This window comes from Coccidioides immitis (genome assembly GCF_000149335.2).
Source record: "Coccidioides immitis RS genomic scaffold supercont3.5, whole genome shotgun sequence".
Classification (NCBI taxonomy): domain Eukaryota; kingdom Fungi; phylum Ascomycota; class Eurotiomycetes; order Onygenales; family Onygenaceae; genus Coccidioides; species Coccidioides immitis.
The window spans coordinates 1,855,883-1,872,674 of record NW_004504307.1 but is presented as its reverse complement, the minus strand read 5'-3'; the positions used below and the strand labels follow the sequence as shown (position 1 = coordinate 1,872,674).

Here is a 16,792-nt window from a genome sequence, read left to right as displayed (position 1 = left end):
AGAAAAATTTCGCCTAGCTCGGTTGCAGCGGATTCATTAAATTCAAAGCAATACCACTATCGCATTTCCCGGAATCCTCAACTCGCACGACCAAATAACACTCTTCCACTCTCCCTTTTTCCTCCCCTTACCCAGTCTCTCTCTCTCTCTCTTTGTGCTGGATTACTTCCTCAAGCGGAAATCCAACATCATGGCCGAAGATTATTTCCCAGACATCCCCATCCCTCCGCCCAAAAACCGGGGCTACCTCCAACCCTTCATCCTCCCCCCGCGCCGGCAGCACACCCACACCGTGATTCTCCTCCACGGCCGCGGCGGCAACGGTCGCGACTTTGGCGTCGAGCTGATCACCACCAAGCTTCTCTCATGCGACACGCTCCCGCAGCGCTTTCCCAGCACAAAATTCATTTTCCCCACCGCCAAGCTACGGCGGTCCACGCAGTTCAAGCGCATTCCCATCGCGCAATGGTTCGACCTGACGAATCTAGGCACGGAAAATGAGCGACGGGACATACAGCATGAAGGATTGAGGGAGAGCGCGCAGTTCGTACATCGGCTCATCGAGGAGGAGGCGGCGCTGGTGGGGATTGGGAACGTTGTTGTGGGCGGGCTGAGTCAGGGCGCTGCGCAGGCACTACATATACTGATGAGCTACGATGATGGCGGGAAGGGCGGCCTGGGAGGGTACGTGGGTATGAGTGGTTGGTTGCCGTTTCAGAAAGAGATGGCAGAACTGGTGAATGAGTACTCTCGTGATGCGAACGGTGACCGATTGGACGACCCGTTTGAGGGGAATGGAGAAGACGGGCCGGCGCACCTACTAAACTTGTCGGGTGATAGCCGTTCCGATCTTGGCGCTCGTGCGGTGAATTTCTCGCGTGAATGTGTCCTTGATATCGACCCGCTTCCACCGAGGGATACGGCGCCTGGCTGCCTATCCACCCCCATCTGGCTTGCGCACGGGGCGCTCGACGAGAAGGTCCGACCGCGCTTGGGCGAACTGGCCGCTCAGACGATGGAGAAGCTTGGGTGGGACGTTACGTGGATGCTGTATGATGACCTGGAGCATTGGTTTGCGCCATACGAGCTGGATGATATGGCCATATTTTTGAGCGCGAGGGTGGGCATACCGGAGGTAGATTAGCCCGTCGGATATCGCACTTATGGAAGAGGCTCACCAATCGAAAAAAAAAAAAAAAAAGGAAATGAAAAAGGATTGGCGCAAGAATGGGTATCGTGGGATTGGGCGCGGCTGGCATGTGTTCCTTTACCGATGAGATATGGGTTTTTGGGGTTTCTTTTCTTTTCTTTTCATTTGGTCTTCGATATCAGAAAATGATAAGCTCTTGCATGGCAGGACCGTTTGGGTGCTTAAGGGATGCCTTTTTTTTTTTTTGTTTGCTTGCCCGGGTTGTTGGTTTGTGCATTGGCATATGCGGGAATACCGCGAGTGATGCAGCTATTTTGCTATTGTGTTTTGATGCATATCATGATATCAATTCAGGTAGTTCAGAGTACTTGGTATGTACTTGTATATTAATTTCTATCACAATGCATGTATCAAACTAGAGATAACAATAACGCCACAGCAAATTTTTCCCTTGGAAAGGTGAGAGTGTTGTACAAACATCCATTATCCTCCACTTATCCAGATGTTCATCCCCTTTCTTTCATAGCAGAAATATCCAATCACTCATACCACAAGCCTAGACAGATAAAAAGGAAACCAGGGGATCACAAAGGCAAAAAAAAAAAAATGATAAGATCACCTTCTTCCTAGATACCACCCGTTAATCCTATCCTGAATATCATTCCACCTCATCGGATTCAACTTGACTCCTTCCAACTCTCCCTCCTGCAACACCACCGTCGGCAGTCCCGTGCCCATCCCCTTGTTCTTCACCTTACCGAAGAACACGTCCTTCGCAACACGCCGTAGATCCGCCACCGTCACGGCCTCGATCTGCTTACACATCTCCATCGCCCCGATCTTGCGTCCGTGCACCTGCACCTGTCTGCCCAGGTCCTCGAGCTCGACCATGCGCGACTCCAGGTTCATCAGCAGCGACGAGCGCAGCTGGTTCTTGGCGCGATTGACCTCGGCGAGCTGCAGGGCCGAGTAGCCCTTCTCCAGGGTGAGCGCCTGCAGCTCACCGCAGATCACATCGATCATGTGTGTCAGGCGTTGCGGATGGCAGGAAGCGGAGATGCCGAAGAGTCCGCTGTCGGTGTAGCTGAGGTTGAAGGCCATGCAGCTCTCGACCCAGCCGTGTTGATTGAGAACGTTGGTGTAGAGGCGTGAGTACATGCCTTTGCCGGGACCGCCGGCGGAGAAGGAGCCGCCACCGCCGAGGAGGGTTTGGAGGGTGGCGAGGGCGTAGATGTCTGGGGAGGAGATGGGGAGGGCTTCGAAGGCGATGTGGATGTAGCTGAGGCGGGGGAGGGCGGGGTTAGCGGGAGGCGGGATGGGCGGGAGGGAGAGGAAGCCGCCGGTGTAGTGGGATACTTGGTTGAGATTGAGAGTGTCGGGTTTCAAAAGGTCTGGAGAGAGCGGGGAGACGGAGGCGCGTGCTGAGGCGGAGGTAGAGAGGGATTTGAGGAATGGGAGTTTGGAGAACATCCCCGACGATGAAGATCTGGACGTAGACGCAGAGGACGATGTTCTCGAAGACGAGGAGGAGGAGGAGGACGACGTCTCGGCCACTGTCGTAGATGAAGGAGAAAACGCCGGCATCGTAGGAACCTCCTCATCGGCATCATTAACCCTGATCTCGCTGCCTACTCCCTCTAGCACCGGCGCCGTCTTCCTCTTCATATCGCCAAAATACATCTCCGTCAACCTCACCGCCTCCGCATGCGGCACGCCGGCAAACGCAACTACCATCCTCTCCGGCCCAAAGAACACATCCCGATACCTCTCCACCGTCTTCCTATCGATCTGATCCAGCCTCTCCTTCGGACACAGCAGCGGATTCCCCAGCGTATTATCCTTGTACGCCGCCATGTTCACCAGCTCCGGCAATATCATCTCGGGCTTCGCCCACAGCTCACGGATCTCATAGTCCGCCACGGCAAGCTGCATCTGCACCTCTTCGTCCGTGATGAGCGGCTCGCGGATCGTCTCCGCCAGAAGGCCCAGCGTCGTCGGCACCGCGGAGTTGAAGCTCGCGGACTGGTACATCAGCGACTCCCGCGACGACGCGCACTGGATGTTTCCCCCCAGCGACTCCAGCGCCTCGAGCATCTGGTCGCCCGTCCGCGTCTTCGTCGATTTGAACGCCAGCCGGTCGACGATGTGGCTCACGCCGCGGAGGCTTTCGTTCTCGTATCGTGAGCCTGCGTCGATGTACACGCCGACGCCGGCGAAGGGCCCCGGCAGCGATTCCGTGGCGACGCGGAGGCCATTGGGTAAGGTGGTGATCTGGTCAAGCTCAACGGGGTCCTACAGAGAATAAAGAACGAAAAAAGGGCCTTTGCGTCAGACAATCTTCTTCTTCTTCTTCTTCTTGTTTTGTCGGGGAGGTTTTTGGCTTACCTTGGTTGCGGTCTCGGAGCCGGTGGATTTGACCTGTGCGAACCGTTTAGTCCATCGAGGATTGAACCTCTGCGCTAGATGCGGGCGAATAAAAGGTCGTAATGAGCCCGGTCTTATTGCAAAACGAGGCATTGTGGAAGTGATGGCTTGCACGGAGACCGACTGTCGTGGAGCTCTCTCTCTCTCGTCTCTCTTCCGACGCGGTTAAAGGAAAGAAAAGAAAATCCGCTCGCCGTTGTGGTGATGCAACAAAAACGGGCTTCAAGCGCGAAAGTTACTTTTTATTTTTAGCGCAGCACATGACGAGAGACGATTTATATATATATATACTCCGTATATATATATATATATATATGAGGTCCAGACGAGAAAAAAAAACAGTTCGCATCAAAAAGACTATGTACATACAGATGATGTCTATGAAAAATATATATATATAGATTTAAAATGTAATGTCTACTAATACTTCAAGGGATTCCGACATTCAAAAACAATTCACAAGAAAAAAAGTAAAATAAAAATAAAAAATAAAAAAATAAAAATAGTTAATGCTCGGCGGCCCATTTCCGATACCACTCGAGACAGGCAGCATTGGCAACGCTCGCTCCCGTCTTGATGTTCAATCCACACAGGATCTGCTTCACTGCGTTCTCGATCTTCTTGCCATTGGATGTCACGGGAATCTCTGGGCAGGAGTCGATGATGGCTGGCACATGGCGGGGACTCAGCTCCTTACGGATCACGGCCTGGATGCGAGCCGCCAGACCATCAGGCAGAGTCGGCGGCTCCCTGAGGACTCCGTTTGGAGTAGAGACCCCCGAGGACGACGCGGAGGACGTGTTGTTCAGCTTGACGAACAGGACAACGGTCTCGTCGGTCTCAATTCCATTTCTTCGCCGTCCGATGCACAGAGAGTCCTCGATCTCGTCGGCAAAATGCTTCAGGATCACGTTGTATATCTCAGCGCTTCCGAATCTCACGCCGGCGGGCTTCAACACACCGTCGCTTCTGCCTAGCATGACCAGTCCTCCCGTGACGGGATTGATCTTGACGAAATCCCCATGGTGCCAGGTGTGATCTCCGTACGTCTCGAAGTAGCTCGAACGGTACTTTGCTTCGCCGACGGCGCCCGGAGGCCAGAACATGACGGGTTGCGCGGGAAACGGCTTGGTGCACACCAGGTCTCCAGCGTCATCCGTCTTGCTGATGTCATTGGCCGCGTGGTCAAAGACGGACACGGCCATGCCCAGTCCTCGACACTGGATCTCTCCTCGGTGGACAGGAAGGATCGGGCAGCACGCTCCAAAGAGCGAGATGATGTCCGTGCCACCGGTGATGGAACCCAGCAGGATATCCTCGTGGATGGAAGAGTAGACGTAGTCAAACGTCGAAGGGGCCAGCGGAGAGCCAGTGCTGAAGATTGCCCGCAATGTCCGGAACGTCACGGGTCGGTGGGGATGCTTTCGCGGGTTCAGCGCGGCCTGCTCCAGCACGGAGAGGTATTTCGCAGAGGTTCCGAAGTGGGTGATGTGTAGCTCGTCGATCAGTCGAGCCATGGCCATGTCGCCTTTTCCGTTTTCCGGGTCCAGCGGTCGGAAAGGTGATCCGTCATAGAGCACAATGCTCGATCCGCTGGCCAGCGCGGACACGAGCCAGTGCCACATCATCCATGTTGTGGTGGTGAAGTAGAACAATCTGTCGCCAGGGCCGATGTCGCAGTGAAGCACATGCTCCTTCTTGTGCTGAAGAAGGGTGCCCAGGGCTCCATGGACGATGGGTTTCGGTGCTCCGGTCGTGCCGGAAGAGTAGAGGATGTAGATGGGGTGATCGGGCGGGAGATATTCGAATCGTAAGGGAGCGTCTGACGTCCGGGCGGAGGCTATGAAGTCGGCATAGGTGACAGTGGAACCGTTGGGTGATACGACGGAGGAGACGTCAAAGGCATGATCTCTGACGGCGTCAAAGATGACGACCAGCTGCAGGCACGGCAAACTTGCGGCAACGTCGGCGACCTTTGCATGTGTGTCGTGGACCTTGCCGTTGTATATGGAGGCATTGTCCGCAAAGAGCAGCTTGGGCTCGATCTGGCGCAAGCGCTCTAGGACGGCGTGGACCCCGGTATCCGTGGAGACGCCGCTCCAGAGAGCTCCTATGGAGGTCGTGGCCAGCATGGCGATCAAGGTGTTGGGATGATTCCCGACGAACCCGGCAACCCGATCTCCCTTGGCCACGCCAGCATCGCGCATGGCGGCGATGCACAGCCGAACCCTTTCGCGCAGGTCCTTCCATGAGATGTGTTCGCGGGTGGATTCGGTGGCAGCGATGACGGCGACGGCGTGCTCGTGGGGATTGCTGGACGGGAAGAGGAGGTTCTCCGCGAAATTAAGCAGAGATCCATCGAAGAACGGGCGTTTCGGGAACAGGAGGGCTTCCGGTTGGCAGACCTAAAGAGTGCAAGCTTTACCATCAGCGCAAGATGTTTCTTTTCCTCTTTCTTTGCTTTTCTTTTCTCTTCTTTTTTTTTTTTTTTTTTTTACCCTCCCCGCCTGAAAAGAGAGAAAAATATCAAGGGTTAATTAAAACTGACCTTCTCATACGGCCTGTGAGCCTTGACGCCGGTGTAGTTCCACACCTCCTCCCAGAACTTGGCGGGCTCATCGACGCTCCATTGCCAGAGATCGTGGTATGACTCTAGACCGGGAGCGTGCTTCGAGGCGACGATGGACTTGAACTTGTGGATGCTGGTGGCCTCAGGGTTGGCGGGTCGCCACAGCTCTCTTGCGTCTTCTGCGTAGTCCCCCATACCGTTGGTCCTGTCTATGAATGGCATCACCGGGGGCCAGCAGGCTTGGTGAGTGGGAGGAGGGAGGGGTTTCTTTGTTTCCAGGCGGCGGCGGCGGTGGTTCTCCGAGAGCTAGTCTACTGTTATCGGAGCGGCGGATTAGAATTTGGGTGAGAGTACGGAGTAGAAGTATATAAGTTAACCAACCAACTAACTAGTTACTGGACACTCCCGCGAACAACAAGGCCCTCCCTCTGTTTTTCTGTGAGACAGTTTGAATCCGCCCGCCTCTCAACTCCTCTTTTCAACTCGCTTTTCAACTCGCTTTTCAACTCGCTTTTCAACTCGCTTTTCAACTCTCTCTCTCTCTCTCTCTCTTCGACTTTTCGCTTCCGCCGCCGAAACTCGCGTCCGCTCGCCGCCTTCCGAAAAAAGATCAAATTTCCGAAGCGTCGGAAGCCGAATTGGCCAATCAGAGGCTGTCGGGGCCTGGCTTGCTTAGGTAATACCAACGCTGCCTCCTGCCTAATCGGGACCGGAATCGGGTTAATATACTTCCGCCCCACCGTTTTGAGCCGCTGTTGGGACCAGTCACGTGAGGTTATGGGAGGCTGTGCAACTTGCACGGAGCAACCTGCTGTATGTAGATACACTGTATATCTTATGTAGAGGGTTGCACACAAGGAGTACATGCGCCGCTGTGCACTTAGTTAATTATAAAATCACACGCCCCGTTTGCTTAACCTGAGAGGAAACGCAGAAAACGGCCTCTACAGGGATTCGCCGGCGATGGGGGTTGGGGGTTGGGGGTTGGAAGACACGCACAAAATTGGGTAATTGGCAACGTTAAGATAAACTAACTATAGAATAACTCCGCCCATAGTTGGGTAGCATGTGCCTTCTTCCCCGTCTGACCACAACTCCTTTCTCATTCTTCCAGCGTCTACAGAGTAATGTGGGTGGCTTCAGCCATCCTTGGTCTGGATCGCTTCGATGATGTCTTCACAAGCAGTCTGGATTGTACGGGAGTAATATGCATGACCGCAACTAAGAATGACGTGCACTCAAAGGAGTGAGCCGCTGAACCACGCCTCTGGACCACAGGTTCTAGAACGATAGGCGAAATCCCAATCATGATCGAAAGCTTACCATATTTTTTCCTCGTTGTGTGGAAAGTGAGCGGTGGTGTTTTTGGGTCGGGGGAGGAATCGCAGCTCAGCTAGACCACGCATATTTCCGCCAAGGGAGACGAAGGAGAATATTTGGAATGAGCATATCTAACTCTCCAACTGCTGTAGTTCCGGCGGCGCAACAGGGTGTCACCAAATCGACACGAGAGAGAGAGAGAGAGAGAGAGAGAGAGAGAGAGAGAGCGTGTGTGTGTGTGTGTGTGTGTGTGTGTGAGAGAGAGAGACAGAATACTCCGTATTGGAGTGTGCTTCTTCCAGCTCTCGGAGCGAGCGATTTGAACTTGTCTTTTCGGGAAATTGACGGCAGATCCCACAGACGTAAGCAGCCCACTCGTGGCCACTTGGGGCTCTGCGTCTGGGGAATTGATGGTCTCGTAGGTCTGGATATCATGCATATCAAACTCGCCATCTGTAGCTACATTACCTTCCGACTCCTCACAAAGGCACCCGTATGTCATCTGTTCTTGGTGGCCACTCGGAGGCTAAGCGGTATGGCTCGCAGGAGCGATACAGATCAGACGAATCTTCTATCGATCAGTGTGCTAAACTCGAGTGGACCCCGGCACGGAACGTACTTTGCTGCTGCTGGCGATGGGGAGTGTGTCCAGGTGGATCCTCCGTGGCCTTCGGAGGAAATATCCTGAAGAAGACTTAATCTAGGCTTATCATCTTACGAGAACCAGCTCCTTTGCGTCACAAGCAGAGGATCCGGGCTGCAATTCTTGGTCCGAATCCTTGAGGCCAGCAGCAAAGTAACTATGTAGGCACTGGGCGTATGGGCATCTACGCCTCCCTCAAGCCAACGTTCCTTTACACACCTGCAGATGACTTGGGCTAGCCCCCTTTTGTCTTTTCTGTTCCTTTTTTTGTTTTTTTTTTTTCTTTTCTTTTCTTTTCCTTTTTTTTTTGCAACTCAGAGGAGAGGTCTCAAATCCACATCAGGCCAGAGTTCCGGTAACCGGGAGGCAGAATGGATGAGTCCTGCAGGGTCTCGATAGAACAGACATGGAACGCGAGGTTGCTCCCTTGCCCACACTTTTCCAGTGTAGTACACAGGCCAGGGGAAATTTGCCGGCTTGTCGAATGGCAGGCTAAGATGTTTTGTGGTTTTTCCAGTTGGGTTCATTGCTTTTTGTGGTTTTTCTAAGTCGGGTTCATTGCTCCATTCCTTCAAAATGGCATACACAATATGATGACGCCTGGTACCCCGGTCCTTAGGATCCAGCCCACTCTGCACCACCACCAAGACGGAGCAGACAGCACGATAGAGGCTAGAGCCGCCGCTCAGGGCGTGATGAGACAGCAAGACCCTTCGCCAGAGAGCGAGTTCCAAGTCAGAGCTGCCGGTCAACTAAATAGCTTGCCCTGCCTCGTGTGCTTTTTTTTTTAATTTTTTTTTTAATTTTATTTCACCAGTTCATTCAACGTCAAGCTGTCTCTCCCACGCAATCCCTCGCCGTCACGAGCGTTGTGCCCGTCAAAGCTGTTTTTAGCTGCTTTTTTTGCTGGTTTGCAGTTTTTGCTTTTGCTTTTGCTTTTGTTTTGCCCCTGAATGCGCTAGTAATATTAGGCCCGTAAGATTACTTTACCTCCCTGTGCGGTGTTGTGGTTGGCTGCGCGCGGGCGGCGGGCGGTAACGGCGTTTCGCGTCCGAATCAAACGCAGACAGCGAAAAACAAAAACAAAAAAAAAACAGCAGCAAGTCAAAAGTCAAGTAAGAGACGAAAAGTTCTCCTCAAAAGTCTCCTAACAACTAGTTAGTTACATCTCCAAGAGAGAGACGTGCAGTCTTCCGATGTCGTGAGCCTGGAGAGCTCGTCCTCGCGCGTCTGTGTGCTCTCTCTCTCTCTCTCCCCCCCCGTTCCCCTCCTCTCTTCCTCTCTTCCTCTCCCCTTTCTCTCTCTCTCTCTCTCTCTCTCTGTGCTCTGGTTCCCACTATTCCCGGCTGCACCGGATCGCTCCACTGAAGGTTTGTTCTCGGCCCTCTCTGTCCTTGCTCGACATGAATTTCTTCCCTCTTTTTCTTTTTCCTTTTTGGCATTTCTTTTCTTACGCCACACAGCCCTTAAAATTGAGACAAAAGATATCATGATTTAAGCGTAAACGGTCATCAGTGTTGATAGGCGTTCTCTGGAATTCCTCGTCGCTCCCTTTTTCCATGGATGCAATCGTTGACCTTTCTCGCCAGAAGCTTTCTCTCCCCAAAACTCAGCCTTCCATCGAGACTACCTCGCCAGCGCCATCACACTGCTCTGCTCTCCTCTCCGGCTGCCGCGCCAATCGGCGTAGTTGAGCTGCGATTCGAGCCCTTCAGATAAACCTTTTTTACTTCCCTTTTAATCTCCCTCTCTCTTTTTTTTCCTTTTTTTTTTTTTTTTTTTTTTAAACCCTCCCCCTGCGATGCCTCGTCGACCTACGAGCTCCCTCGTCGACATCTCCTCGAACTCCTCGTCCTCTGCTTCCACCGCGCCTGAGAAACTCTCGACGACAAAACCTACAAATCCAAGTCGCAACCGCTTCAGCCAATTGCTCCTCAGTAGCCCCAAGCCCAAGTCGGAAGCCGTCTCGACCCCTGGTGGTGGCTCACATCCACGCAACGGTCCTGCTGCTGTGAACGGCTCCGCTCGTCTGCCCACCATCTCCCTTTCCACCGCAAACGCGCCCAGCATGGATTCCTCCGCGACCACTCTCTTCCAGCCGCCCTCCCCCCACGAGGCGCACCGCATCGCAAAGCAGCATGCCCAGTTCGGGCCCCTCGGTCATCCTACCCACCGCTACACCTCCCGTCACCAGGGCGGCGCCTTTCCGGACCCGATCATGGACGAACCCCCGTATTTTTATTTGCTTACCACCTATATCAGTTACTTAATCCTAATAGCGTTTGGCCATGTCCGCGATTTTTTCGGGAAGCGGTTCAAGGAGAAGGACTACCGCCATCTGAAACCTCAGAACGGTTACGGCGCCCTGAACAGTGATTTCGACAACTTCTACGTTCGTCGCCTGAAGCTTCGCATCAACGACTGCTTCGAGCGCCCCGTCACGGGCGTTCCCGGACGATATATCACCCTGATCGACCGTGTCAGCGATGACCAGAATCGCCATTTTCGCTTCACCGGCACGACCACGGACACCCTGAACATGAGCTCGTACAACTACCTCGGGTTCGCCCAGTCTGAAGGCCCGTGCGCGGATGCCGTTGAGCAGACCATCCGCAAATACGGCATCAGCTCCGTCGGCACCAGAGTCGACGCCGGCACTCAGGATCTCCACGTCGAAGTCGAAGACCTGGTCGCCAGATTCGTGGGCAAGGAAGCGTCTATGGTCTTCTCCATGGGATTCGGCACTAACGCCAGTATCTTCCCGGCCCTGGTGTCCAAGGGGTGCTTGATCATCTCGGATGAGCTAAACCACGCGTCTATCCGCTACGGTGCAAGGTTGTCCGGGGCTTCTATCGAGATGTTCAAGCACAACGACGTCAACGCTTTGGAGAAAAAACTGCGTGAAGTGATCTCCCAGGGCCAGCCACGCACCCACCGCCCGTGGAAGAAGATCCTGCTGGTCGTCGAGGGGCTCTATTCGATGGAGGGTTCAATGTGCAACCTTCCGGGAATCCTTGCCTTGAAGAAAAAGTACAAGTTCAACCTGTTCATCGATGAAGCCCACTCCGTCGGAGCCATTGGACCACGGGGAAGAGGAATCTGTGACTATTTCGGCATTGACACAAAGGAGGTCGACATCCTGATGGGTACGCTTACAAAGTCGTTTGGTGCGAACGGTGGCTACATCGCTGCGGACAAGGTCGTCATCGACAAACTGCGCGCATCAAACGCTGCGGTGTTCTTCGGAGAAGCACCAACGCCGCCAATATTGGCTCAGATCTCTACGTCTCTAAGGATCATCACCGGAGAACTTGTTCCCGGCCAAGGAGAAGAGAGACTGCAGAGATTGGCGTTCAATTCACGGTACCTGCGCCTGGGCCTGAAGCGTCTTGGCTTCATCGTCTATGGAAACGATGACTCACCGATCATCCCTCTTCTGCTCTTCAACCCCGCCAAGATGCCGGCCTTTTCACACGAGATGTTGAAGAGGAAGATATCGGTCGTCGTCGTCGGTTACCCCGCCACTCCCCTCGTGTCATCTCGAGCTCGATTTTGTGTCTCCGCCGCACATACGAAAGACGATCTCGACCGTTTACTGTCGGCGTGTGACGAAATTGGAAATGTGTTACAGCTCAAGTTCTCGAGTGGTGTCGCTGGTGGTGCCCTACCTCCTCCAGACGGAGTAAGCCCAGAGATGGAGAATGACTGGTATCGTCAGCAAACCACCGCGGGCAAAATCACTCCTCCGAGATGGCGTTACGAAGACGTTGTTCGTCGGGGGGTCCAAGACGTCAAGCAGCCTCTAAGATAACGGGAGGCTTCTATTTGTCGGCTGCGTCTTCCGAAAGGAGGGTGGATCAGTGCGGGCCGTTGTGATACCCTCCACCGTCTTCAGATGTGGACTGCCTCTTCTTTCGGTTAAGGGGTGTGTTACCACCCTGCTGATGTGAGCCGTTTGATGGCAGAGGGAAAAAGAGAAAAAAGAAAAGAAAAAAGGGAAAAAAAAAGGAAAAAAAAAGGGGGTTCCAATTGTCTAGCATTTTGCAGCGTACACTCGCTCTAGCTTTGTCGGCGTTGTTGTTGATGGGAGCTTGGTTCCCCCAGAGCTCTCTTCTGCTGTGGAGGTAATAATGTCTTGGGTGACTCAATCCCGGTTGTTTGCTTCTTCCTCTTCTTCCCTTTTTTTCCCTTTTTTTTTTTTTTTTTTTTTTTTTTTCTTTTTTCTTTTTCCTTTTATCTCTCCTCCGCTTCTTCCCTCATTCTCTGGCGAGGTTTCCTGCCGAAACTTGCTGCCAGCCCTCCTCTGACGCGCTATTTGTCTCGGAAGCTAGCCTATGTGGTATATACAGAGTATTCGATGATACATCGGGTTGCCGCTTCTGAGATTCATGTCGGCTACAGTCTGGCCCGGCTTCGTGGCCGAGACACTGACTCATCGGGCATGATATTCCCTCCCGCATGCGGTTTTGCTCTCCAGAGTTGTCTTTGGCTCTATTTCTCTGAGATTCCCACTCGTGTTGTACGCGCCTTATGCTCCGCTTTTACCTCTTCTCTTCTTTTTCTTTTTTTTGCCTTCTTTTCCCCGATTTGTCTCAGTTTCTAGCTTCCCCCAATTCCTTTTCCCCTCCACCGCCCCCCGAAAAGGGAAAAAAAAAAAAAGGAAAAAAGGAAAAAAGACTGAAGACCGCGGATTTGTACATTCATGAGAGAATGAAAAACCTAATGCCTTTTAATGGACAACTTTGCTTCTTTGCGGCTTCAACTCTTTTCTTGAGGGTTATTCTTCCTTTTTTTTTTTCCCCCTTTTCTGCCTTTTTTTAATTACGATGTCAATAGAGAAATGTCTGGAGATGGGCATGGTTTGTAACTAAACTAATAATGCATAGCTATCTAATATCCCCGCCTAGCGGAAGAATCGGATGATGTGGCTTTTTTTTGGAGTCCAGGCAGGATTTTCTTTTCCCTCTCTCTTTTTTTTTTTTTTTTTTTTTTTTCCTCTGTCTTACTGTCTGTTCATTGTGCGGCCTGGGCTCTTGGACAACTAATGAGGACTAACATATACATACTTATCTGCGAATTAATATTACATGCATGATCCTAATGCAGCAGCGCAGTCGATATCCGCTCTTGCAGCGGGTTCACTTTTCCCATTGTCCTGCTGCGAAACCTCCCTCCGGAGATTCTTTCCATCCAACCACACCGTGTTTCTTCTCAATCTCCCCCCGGCTAGGAGCGTTGAGACATGTCTTTCATATCGGAAGAGTGTCTGCCGGCTATCACTTGGCATGTTTTCGCTCTCTCTCTCTCTCTCTCTCTCTCTCTCTCTCTCTCTCTCTCTCTCTCTATCTTTTCCCCCTCTCTGTCTGTCTGTGCCTGTCTGTATTTTCTTTGTCTTCAACTATCCGTATGTACACGCGTGCATTACTTCTAGCCTCTTGGTACCATGGCGTCCCGCTCACTGTCAAGAGACGGGAAGACACTGCCTCCCATTATTGGACATTCAGGGTGGAAAACGGCCCTTTCATTTTCGACATGTTAGCCGTACACACTGTCCACCTTTTGTTTTGTGTTTTTTCGCTTTTGGCCTGTTGATCTGCTCTTCTTTGTGACACACAGCTTGCAAGACCCGGTAGGTGGAGGGGGAAAAAAGGGGGTCTGCGCGGATATTCGCTCTTTTTGTCTTTTGCAGAGACGGATATGTGCCCTCCTCCGCCCCAGCAGTGGCCTGTGCGTGTATGCTAGCAGTCTGAGCCTGGCTGGCCTTGGGCGGATGGGAAAGGGTATATTAAGGCCCTGGATTCCTGCGAAAAGACCAACTTTCCTTTTTTTTCTCTCATCATAATCAACACAATCATGGTCAGGATCCTGGAACTTGCTTTCACATATATAATGTTGTTCTGAGGTTTGACTGTTCGTCTCTCAAGCTGCTCCAGAAACAACAGATTCCGTGGAGCTTTCCTGGTCATCTACCGCTGTTGCTTTTTTTTTTTTTTTTCCCCATTTGAAGCTCTTCGTCTTGTGATTTTGAACCTTGCTCCAGCTTTGATTTGCAGGGAGAAAATCGATTGCCTTCGTTTTCCCAGTTATTGGGAGGCATTTCCCCCTTTGCAGCTCCTGGTCTCCCTCCCACTTCCTGCCGAAGCCTGGATACGTCGCATATTTCCCGTCTATCCGACAATTCTCGTGAGTATACCGAACATCTTAAGTGCCGTGCCTTCTTGCCGTCTTCGCTTCAGGGCTATTCCAGCCTCTTTGTCTGTCTCCTCTATACGGTATATACGGGGTTATTTTGAATATCCGCGTCTTCCCTGCTTGCCGGTGGTAAGTTACTGTTCTCTGACGTGCTGCGTCCGGTTCGCCTTCTTGATCTAATGTGTGTGGCATGTAGGATGATTCCGTTACTTCATTTTTGGCACCGTTAGTCCTCGTGCTGTTGTTGTAGGGGATCCAGGCGCATCTCCTCAAAACACAAGTTTTCAAACGGTGAGACATCCCGGGCTAGCCCCTCTGATCGAAGATCTGCCGATGTGAGCAAACTACTCTTCGTGCTCCGGTCCACCACACAGATCAAATATATACGTGCCGTCTTCGGGATTGGGAGAACTTTAACGTGGGGTCTGTTGAACGGTGATATAAGGTACCCGCGACGATACTATACAACAGCTTCTTCAGACCTCCGTCAAAATTGGTCTATTACTTGTGCCTCTCTCTCTCTCTCTTTCGCGCTCTCTCTGGATTTGATAGGAGAGAGCAACAGTTCGCGATTCGTGAATATATTGTCCTTGTCCCGGCGGACTGCCTGACGGCTGTCAGAATTGCAATATTCTCCCCCCTCCTCGATCACAGTCACACATCTCCCGGTCTACATTATACAACTCTCCAGATTACCTTGTCAGGACCTCTTGTTCTGCCAAGTATATCCTAAATCCTTCCCTCCTTTCCTTCTGCTCCTTCGGTGTCATCGCTTGTTTTGAGCCTCTGAATTCGAAATTCATCCGGCAAAGGCTGCCTACGACACTCAACGAAGAGTATTTAAACGTCCCGAGAAAATGTGCCATCAAATTATTCGACATTGCGTCTGCGGTCATACGGAATCCGGTGGATTTCATCCATGTCAGAGGAAGGGCAACAAGAGGGATGGGTGTCGTCGGGTGATAGAGATCCCTACGGGATGGGGATTATGCTATTTGTGCCGGAGGAGCCGATAAGCCACGGTCTTCCTTCCTTTTAAGAGCTTGGGGGATTTGTTTTTTTTACTGCTATATATACGAGACCTGGATGTCCGTACCCGAAGCAAGACATGTGCCATAATATCTCGCGGTTCGGCGTTTACAACGTTCATTCAGCTGCGCGATATATATCCAACAACGAACGGTCGGCAAAAAGTGCATTGCCCTTAAAGCTTGGGTTCTCATGCGGCTTGCTTCTTCGAATCAGGGCCGACGCGTCTGTGTCCAAGCCGAATCACCTAAGCGAAAACAACGCCCGTCTTGAAATGGGGCGTCGCTGGTTGGCCCGAATCCGCTGCATCGTTCCGTGCCATGAAGAGCTTTGATTTCAATCGATATGTTCGTATTACTGGCATCAACAAATTCACTGTCAACCTACAAAAGGAGTGGGAGACTACTGGATCCATGTCATTCTTCAGCTTATGCGTTGGTGGAATGATAAACTGCAAGGGGTAACCGCAACAGTCCTGACACGTGTGAACGGCGAATATGATATATATTATCATCATCAATGGATGATGGGCGGAAGAGATAACTATGGATGGCTTCGCACCATGCGTTCGATTCACGGCTCAAATCTCAGATTGGCCACTATATCTGGCTGGTTGAACACGCAGGGGATATCAAAATGGCGGGTCCCCTCAGTATGTATATATGTAAGGTCTTGCGCGGGTGTCTTGGAGTCGCAGTGCTACAACTATCACACAGAGCAACGGAATCCTCTTTGACAAGTATGGCTTCATCTCGGAGCTGAGGGTGATCACCAGCGTGACGGAGATCCGATGCATGTCTTGAAGAATATCCCAACCCCATGTGGCTTTCTTCGTGATCCATTGTCGAATCTGCTCAGGTTCTGCCTTGTTCTGTCAATGGTCCTGTTATCCAAGAGCTTGGAATAGCAGGTTATTTTCCGTGCTGCTTGGAATGTCATCGTTCGCGTGCGCCATCGAAAACACGGGCTCCTCTGTTGTGTCTGTAGTGTCGAAGCTCTTGGAGTTGTCTACCTGTCCCCTCTTCATCGGCACTCTTCACTCAGTGTTTGATGTATGATTTAGCTATCGGCCTCTCTTTATCGGGCGCGCTTCGAGCTGACTGTGTATCTCAAACCGTCTAGGAGCATCATGAAAACATGGGCTAGATCCTAACAGTAGCCATGTCAGTTGCGTGGGTCGTTCGCCGTGTCTTGACACTCCGCTACGAAGTACTTGCGCGGGGGCATACCAGATCCTACGTGTATGTTATCCCAACTTATAACTGCGAGCTCGGCTCATTAAATTGACGCGACAATGCTGGGATTGCATGCTTTACACATGAACTGAAGCTAGTCCATGCTTCCGCAAAGGATTCGCTCTGACTACAGTTCGGACGGACTGCGCTATTCCGCATGTAACCCTCTTGTGTGCAGTCCCGATGCCCAGAACGCTCAAAGTATATATATGACGGAATGGCAATAGATA

General features: G+C 51.9%; 7 protein-coding genes across 7 annotated transcripts; 3 read left to right on the top strand and 4 right to left on the bottom strand.

The window, feature by feature from the left end:
• The first annotated feature begins 126 nt into the window (after positions 1-126).
• CIMG_09063 (uncharacterized protein) lies at positions 127-1,215 on the top strand. The gene has a single exon (XM_001239441.2). The coding sequence runs from the start codon at positions 191-193 to the stop codon at positions 1,142-1,144; it is 954 nt and encodes a 317-aa protein (XP_001239442.1). The 5' UTR covers positions 127-190; the 3' UTR covers positions 1,145-1,215.
• A 300-nt stretch (positions 1,216-1,515) lies between these two features.
• On the bottom strand, positions 1,516-3,726 carry CIMG_09062 (mitochondrial processing peptidase alpha subunit). The gene is made up of 2 exons (XM_001239440.2): positions 3,536-3,726; positions 1,516-3,442 (listed from the first exon to the last, which is right to left on the bottom strand). Exons 1-2 carry the CDS (start codon positions 3,665-3,667, stop codon positions 1,766-1,768), a joined length of 1,809 nt encoding a protein of 602 aa, XP_001239441.1. The 5' UTR covers positions 3,668-3,726; the 3' UTR covers positions 1,516-1,765.
• Positions 3,727-3,900: 174 nt separating this feature from the next.
• CIMG_09061 (acetoacetate-CoA ligase) lies at positions 3,901-6,365 on the bottom strand (the record flags this gene model as incomplete). The annotated part of the gene is made up of 2 exons (XM_001239439.2): positions 3,901-5,979; positions 6,123-6,365. 2 exons carry the CDS (start codon positions 6,363-6,365, stop codon positions 4,081-4,083), a joined length of 2,142 nt encoding a protein of 713 aa, XP_001239440.1. The 3' UTR covers positions 3,901-4,080.
• Positions 6,366-7,270: 905 nt separating this feature from the next.
• Positions 7,271-8,162, top strand: CIMG_12272 (uncharacterized protein; the record flags this gene model as incomplete). Its single annotated transcript, XM_012358320.1, has 3 exons — positions 7,271-7,389; positions 7,437-7,881; positions 7,923-8,162. 3 exons carry the CDS (start codon positions 7,271-7,273, stop codon positions 8,160-8,162), a joined length of 804 nt encoding a protein of 267 aa, XP_012213743.1.
• A 258-nt stretch (positions 8,163-8,420) lies between these two features.
• On the bottom strand, positions 8,421-8,928 carry CIMG_09060 (uncharacterized protein; the record flags this gene model as incomplete). Its single annotated transcript, XM_001239438.1, has 2 exons — positions 8,421-8,847; positions 8,921-8,928. The coding sequence occupies 2 exons, from the start codon at positions 8,926-8,928 to the stop codon at positions 8,421-8,423; spliced, it is 435 nt and encodes a 144-aa protein (XP_001239439.1).
• A 967-nt stretch (positions 8,929-9,895) lies between these two features.
• Positions 9,896-12,077, top strand: CIMG_09059 (serine palmitoyltransferase 2). The gene has a single exon (XM_001239437.2). It carries the CDS (start codon positions 9,908-9,910, stop codon positions 11,915-11,917), a length of 2,010 nt encoding a protein of 669 aa, XP_001239438.1. The 5' UTR covers positions 9,896-9,907; the 3' UTR covers positions 11,918-12,077.
• Positions 12,078-14,524: 2,447 nt separating this feature from the next.
• CIMG_09058 (uncharacterized protein) lies at positions 14,525-15,179 on the bottom strand (the record flags this gene model as incomplete). Its single annotated transcript, XM_001239436.1, has 2 exons — positions 14,525-14,723; positions 14,995-15,179. The coding sequence occupies 2 exons, from the start codon at positions 15,177-15,179 to the stop codon at positions 14,525-14,527; spliced, it is 384 nt and encodes a 127-aa protein (XP_001239437.1).
• Positions 15,180-16,792: the final 1,613 nt, after the last annotated feature.

Excerpts from the sequence above, each read along its gene's own strand:
- CIMG_09063 (XM_001239441.2), top strand. The coding sequence starts at position 191 with ATGGCCGAAGATTATTTCCCAGACATCCCCATCCCTCCGCCCAAAAAC.
- CIMG_09062 (XM_001239440.2), bottom strand. The coding sequence starts at position 3,667 with ATGCCTCGTTTTGCAATAAGACCGGGCTCATTACGACCTTTTATTCGC. Across the intron at positions 3,443-3,535 it reads GCTCCGAGACCGCAACCAAG|GACCCCGTTGAGCTTGACCA; the intron begins GTAAGCCAAAAA and ends TATTCTCTGTAG.
- CIMG_09059 (XM_001239437.2), top strand. The coding sequence starts at position 9,908 with ATGCCTCGTCGACCTACGAGCTCCCTCGTCGACATCTCCTCGAACTCC.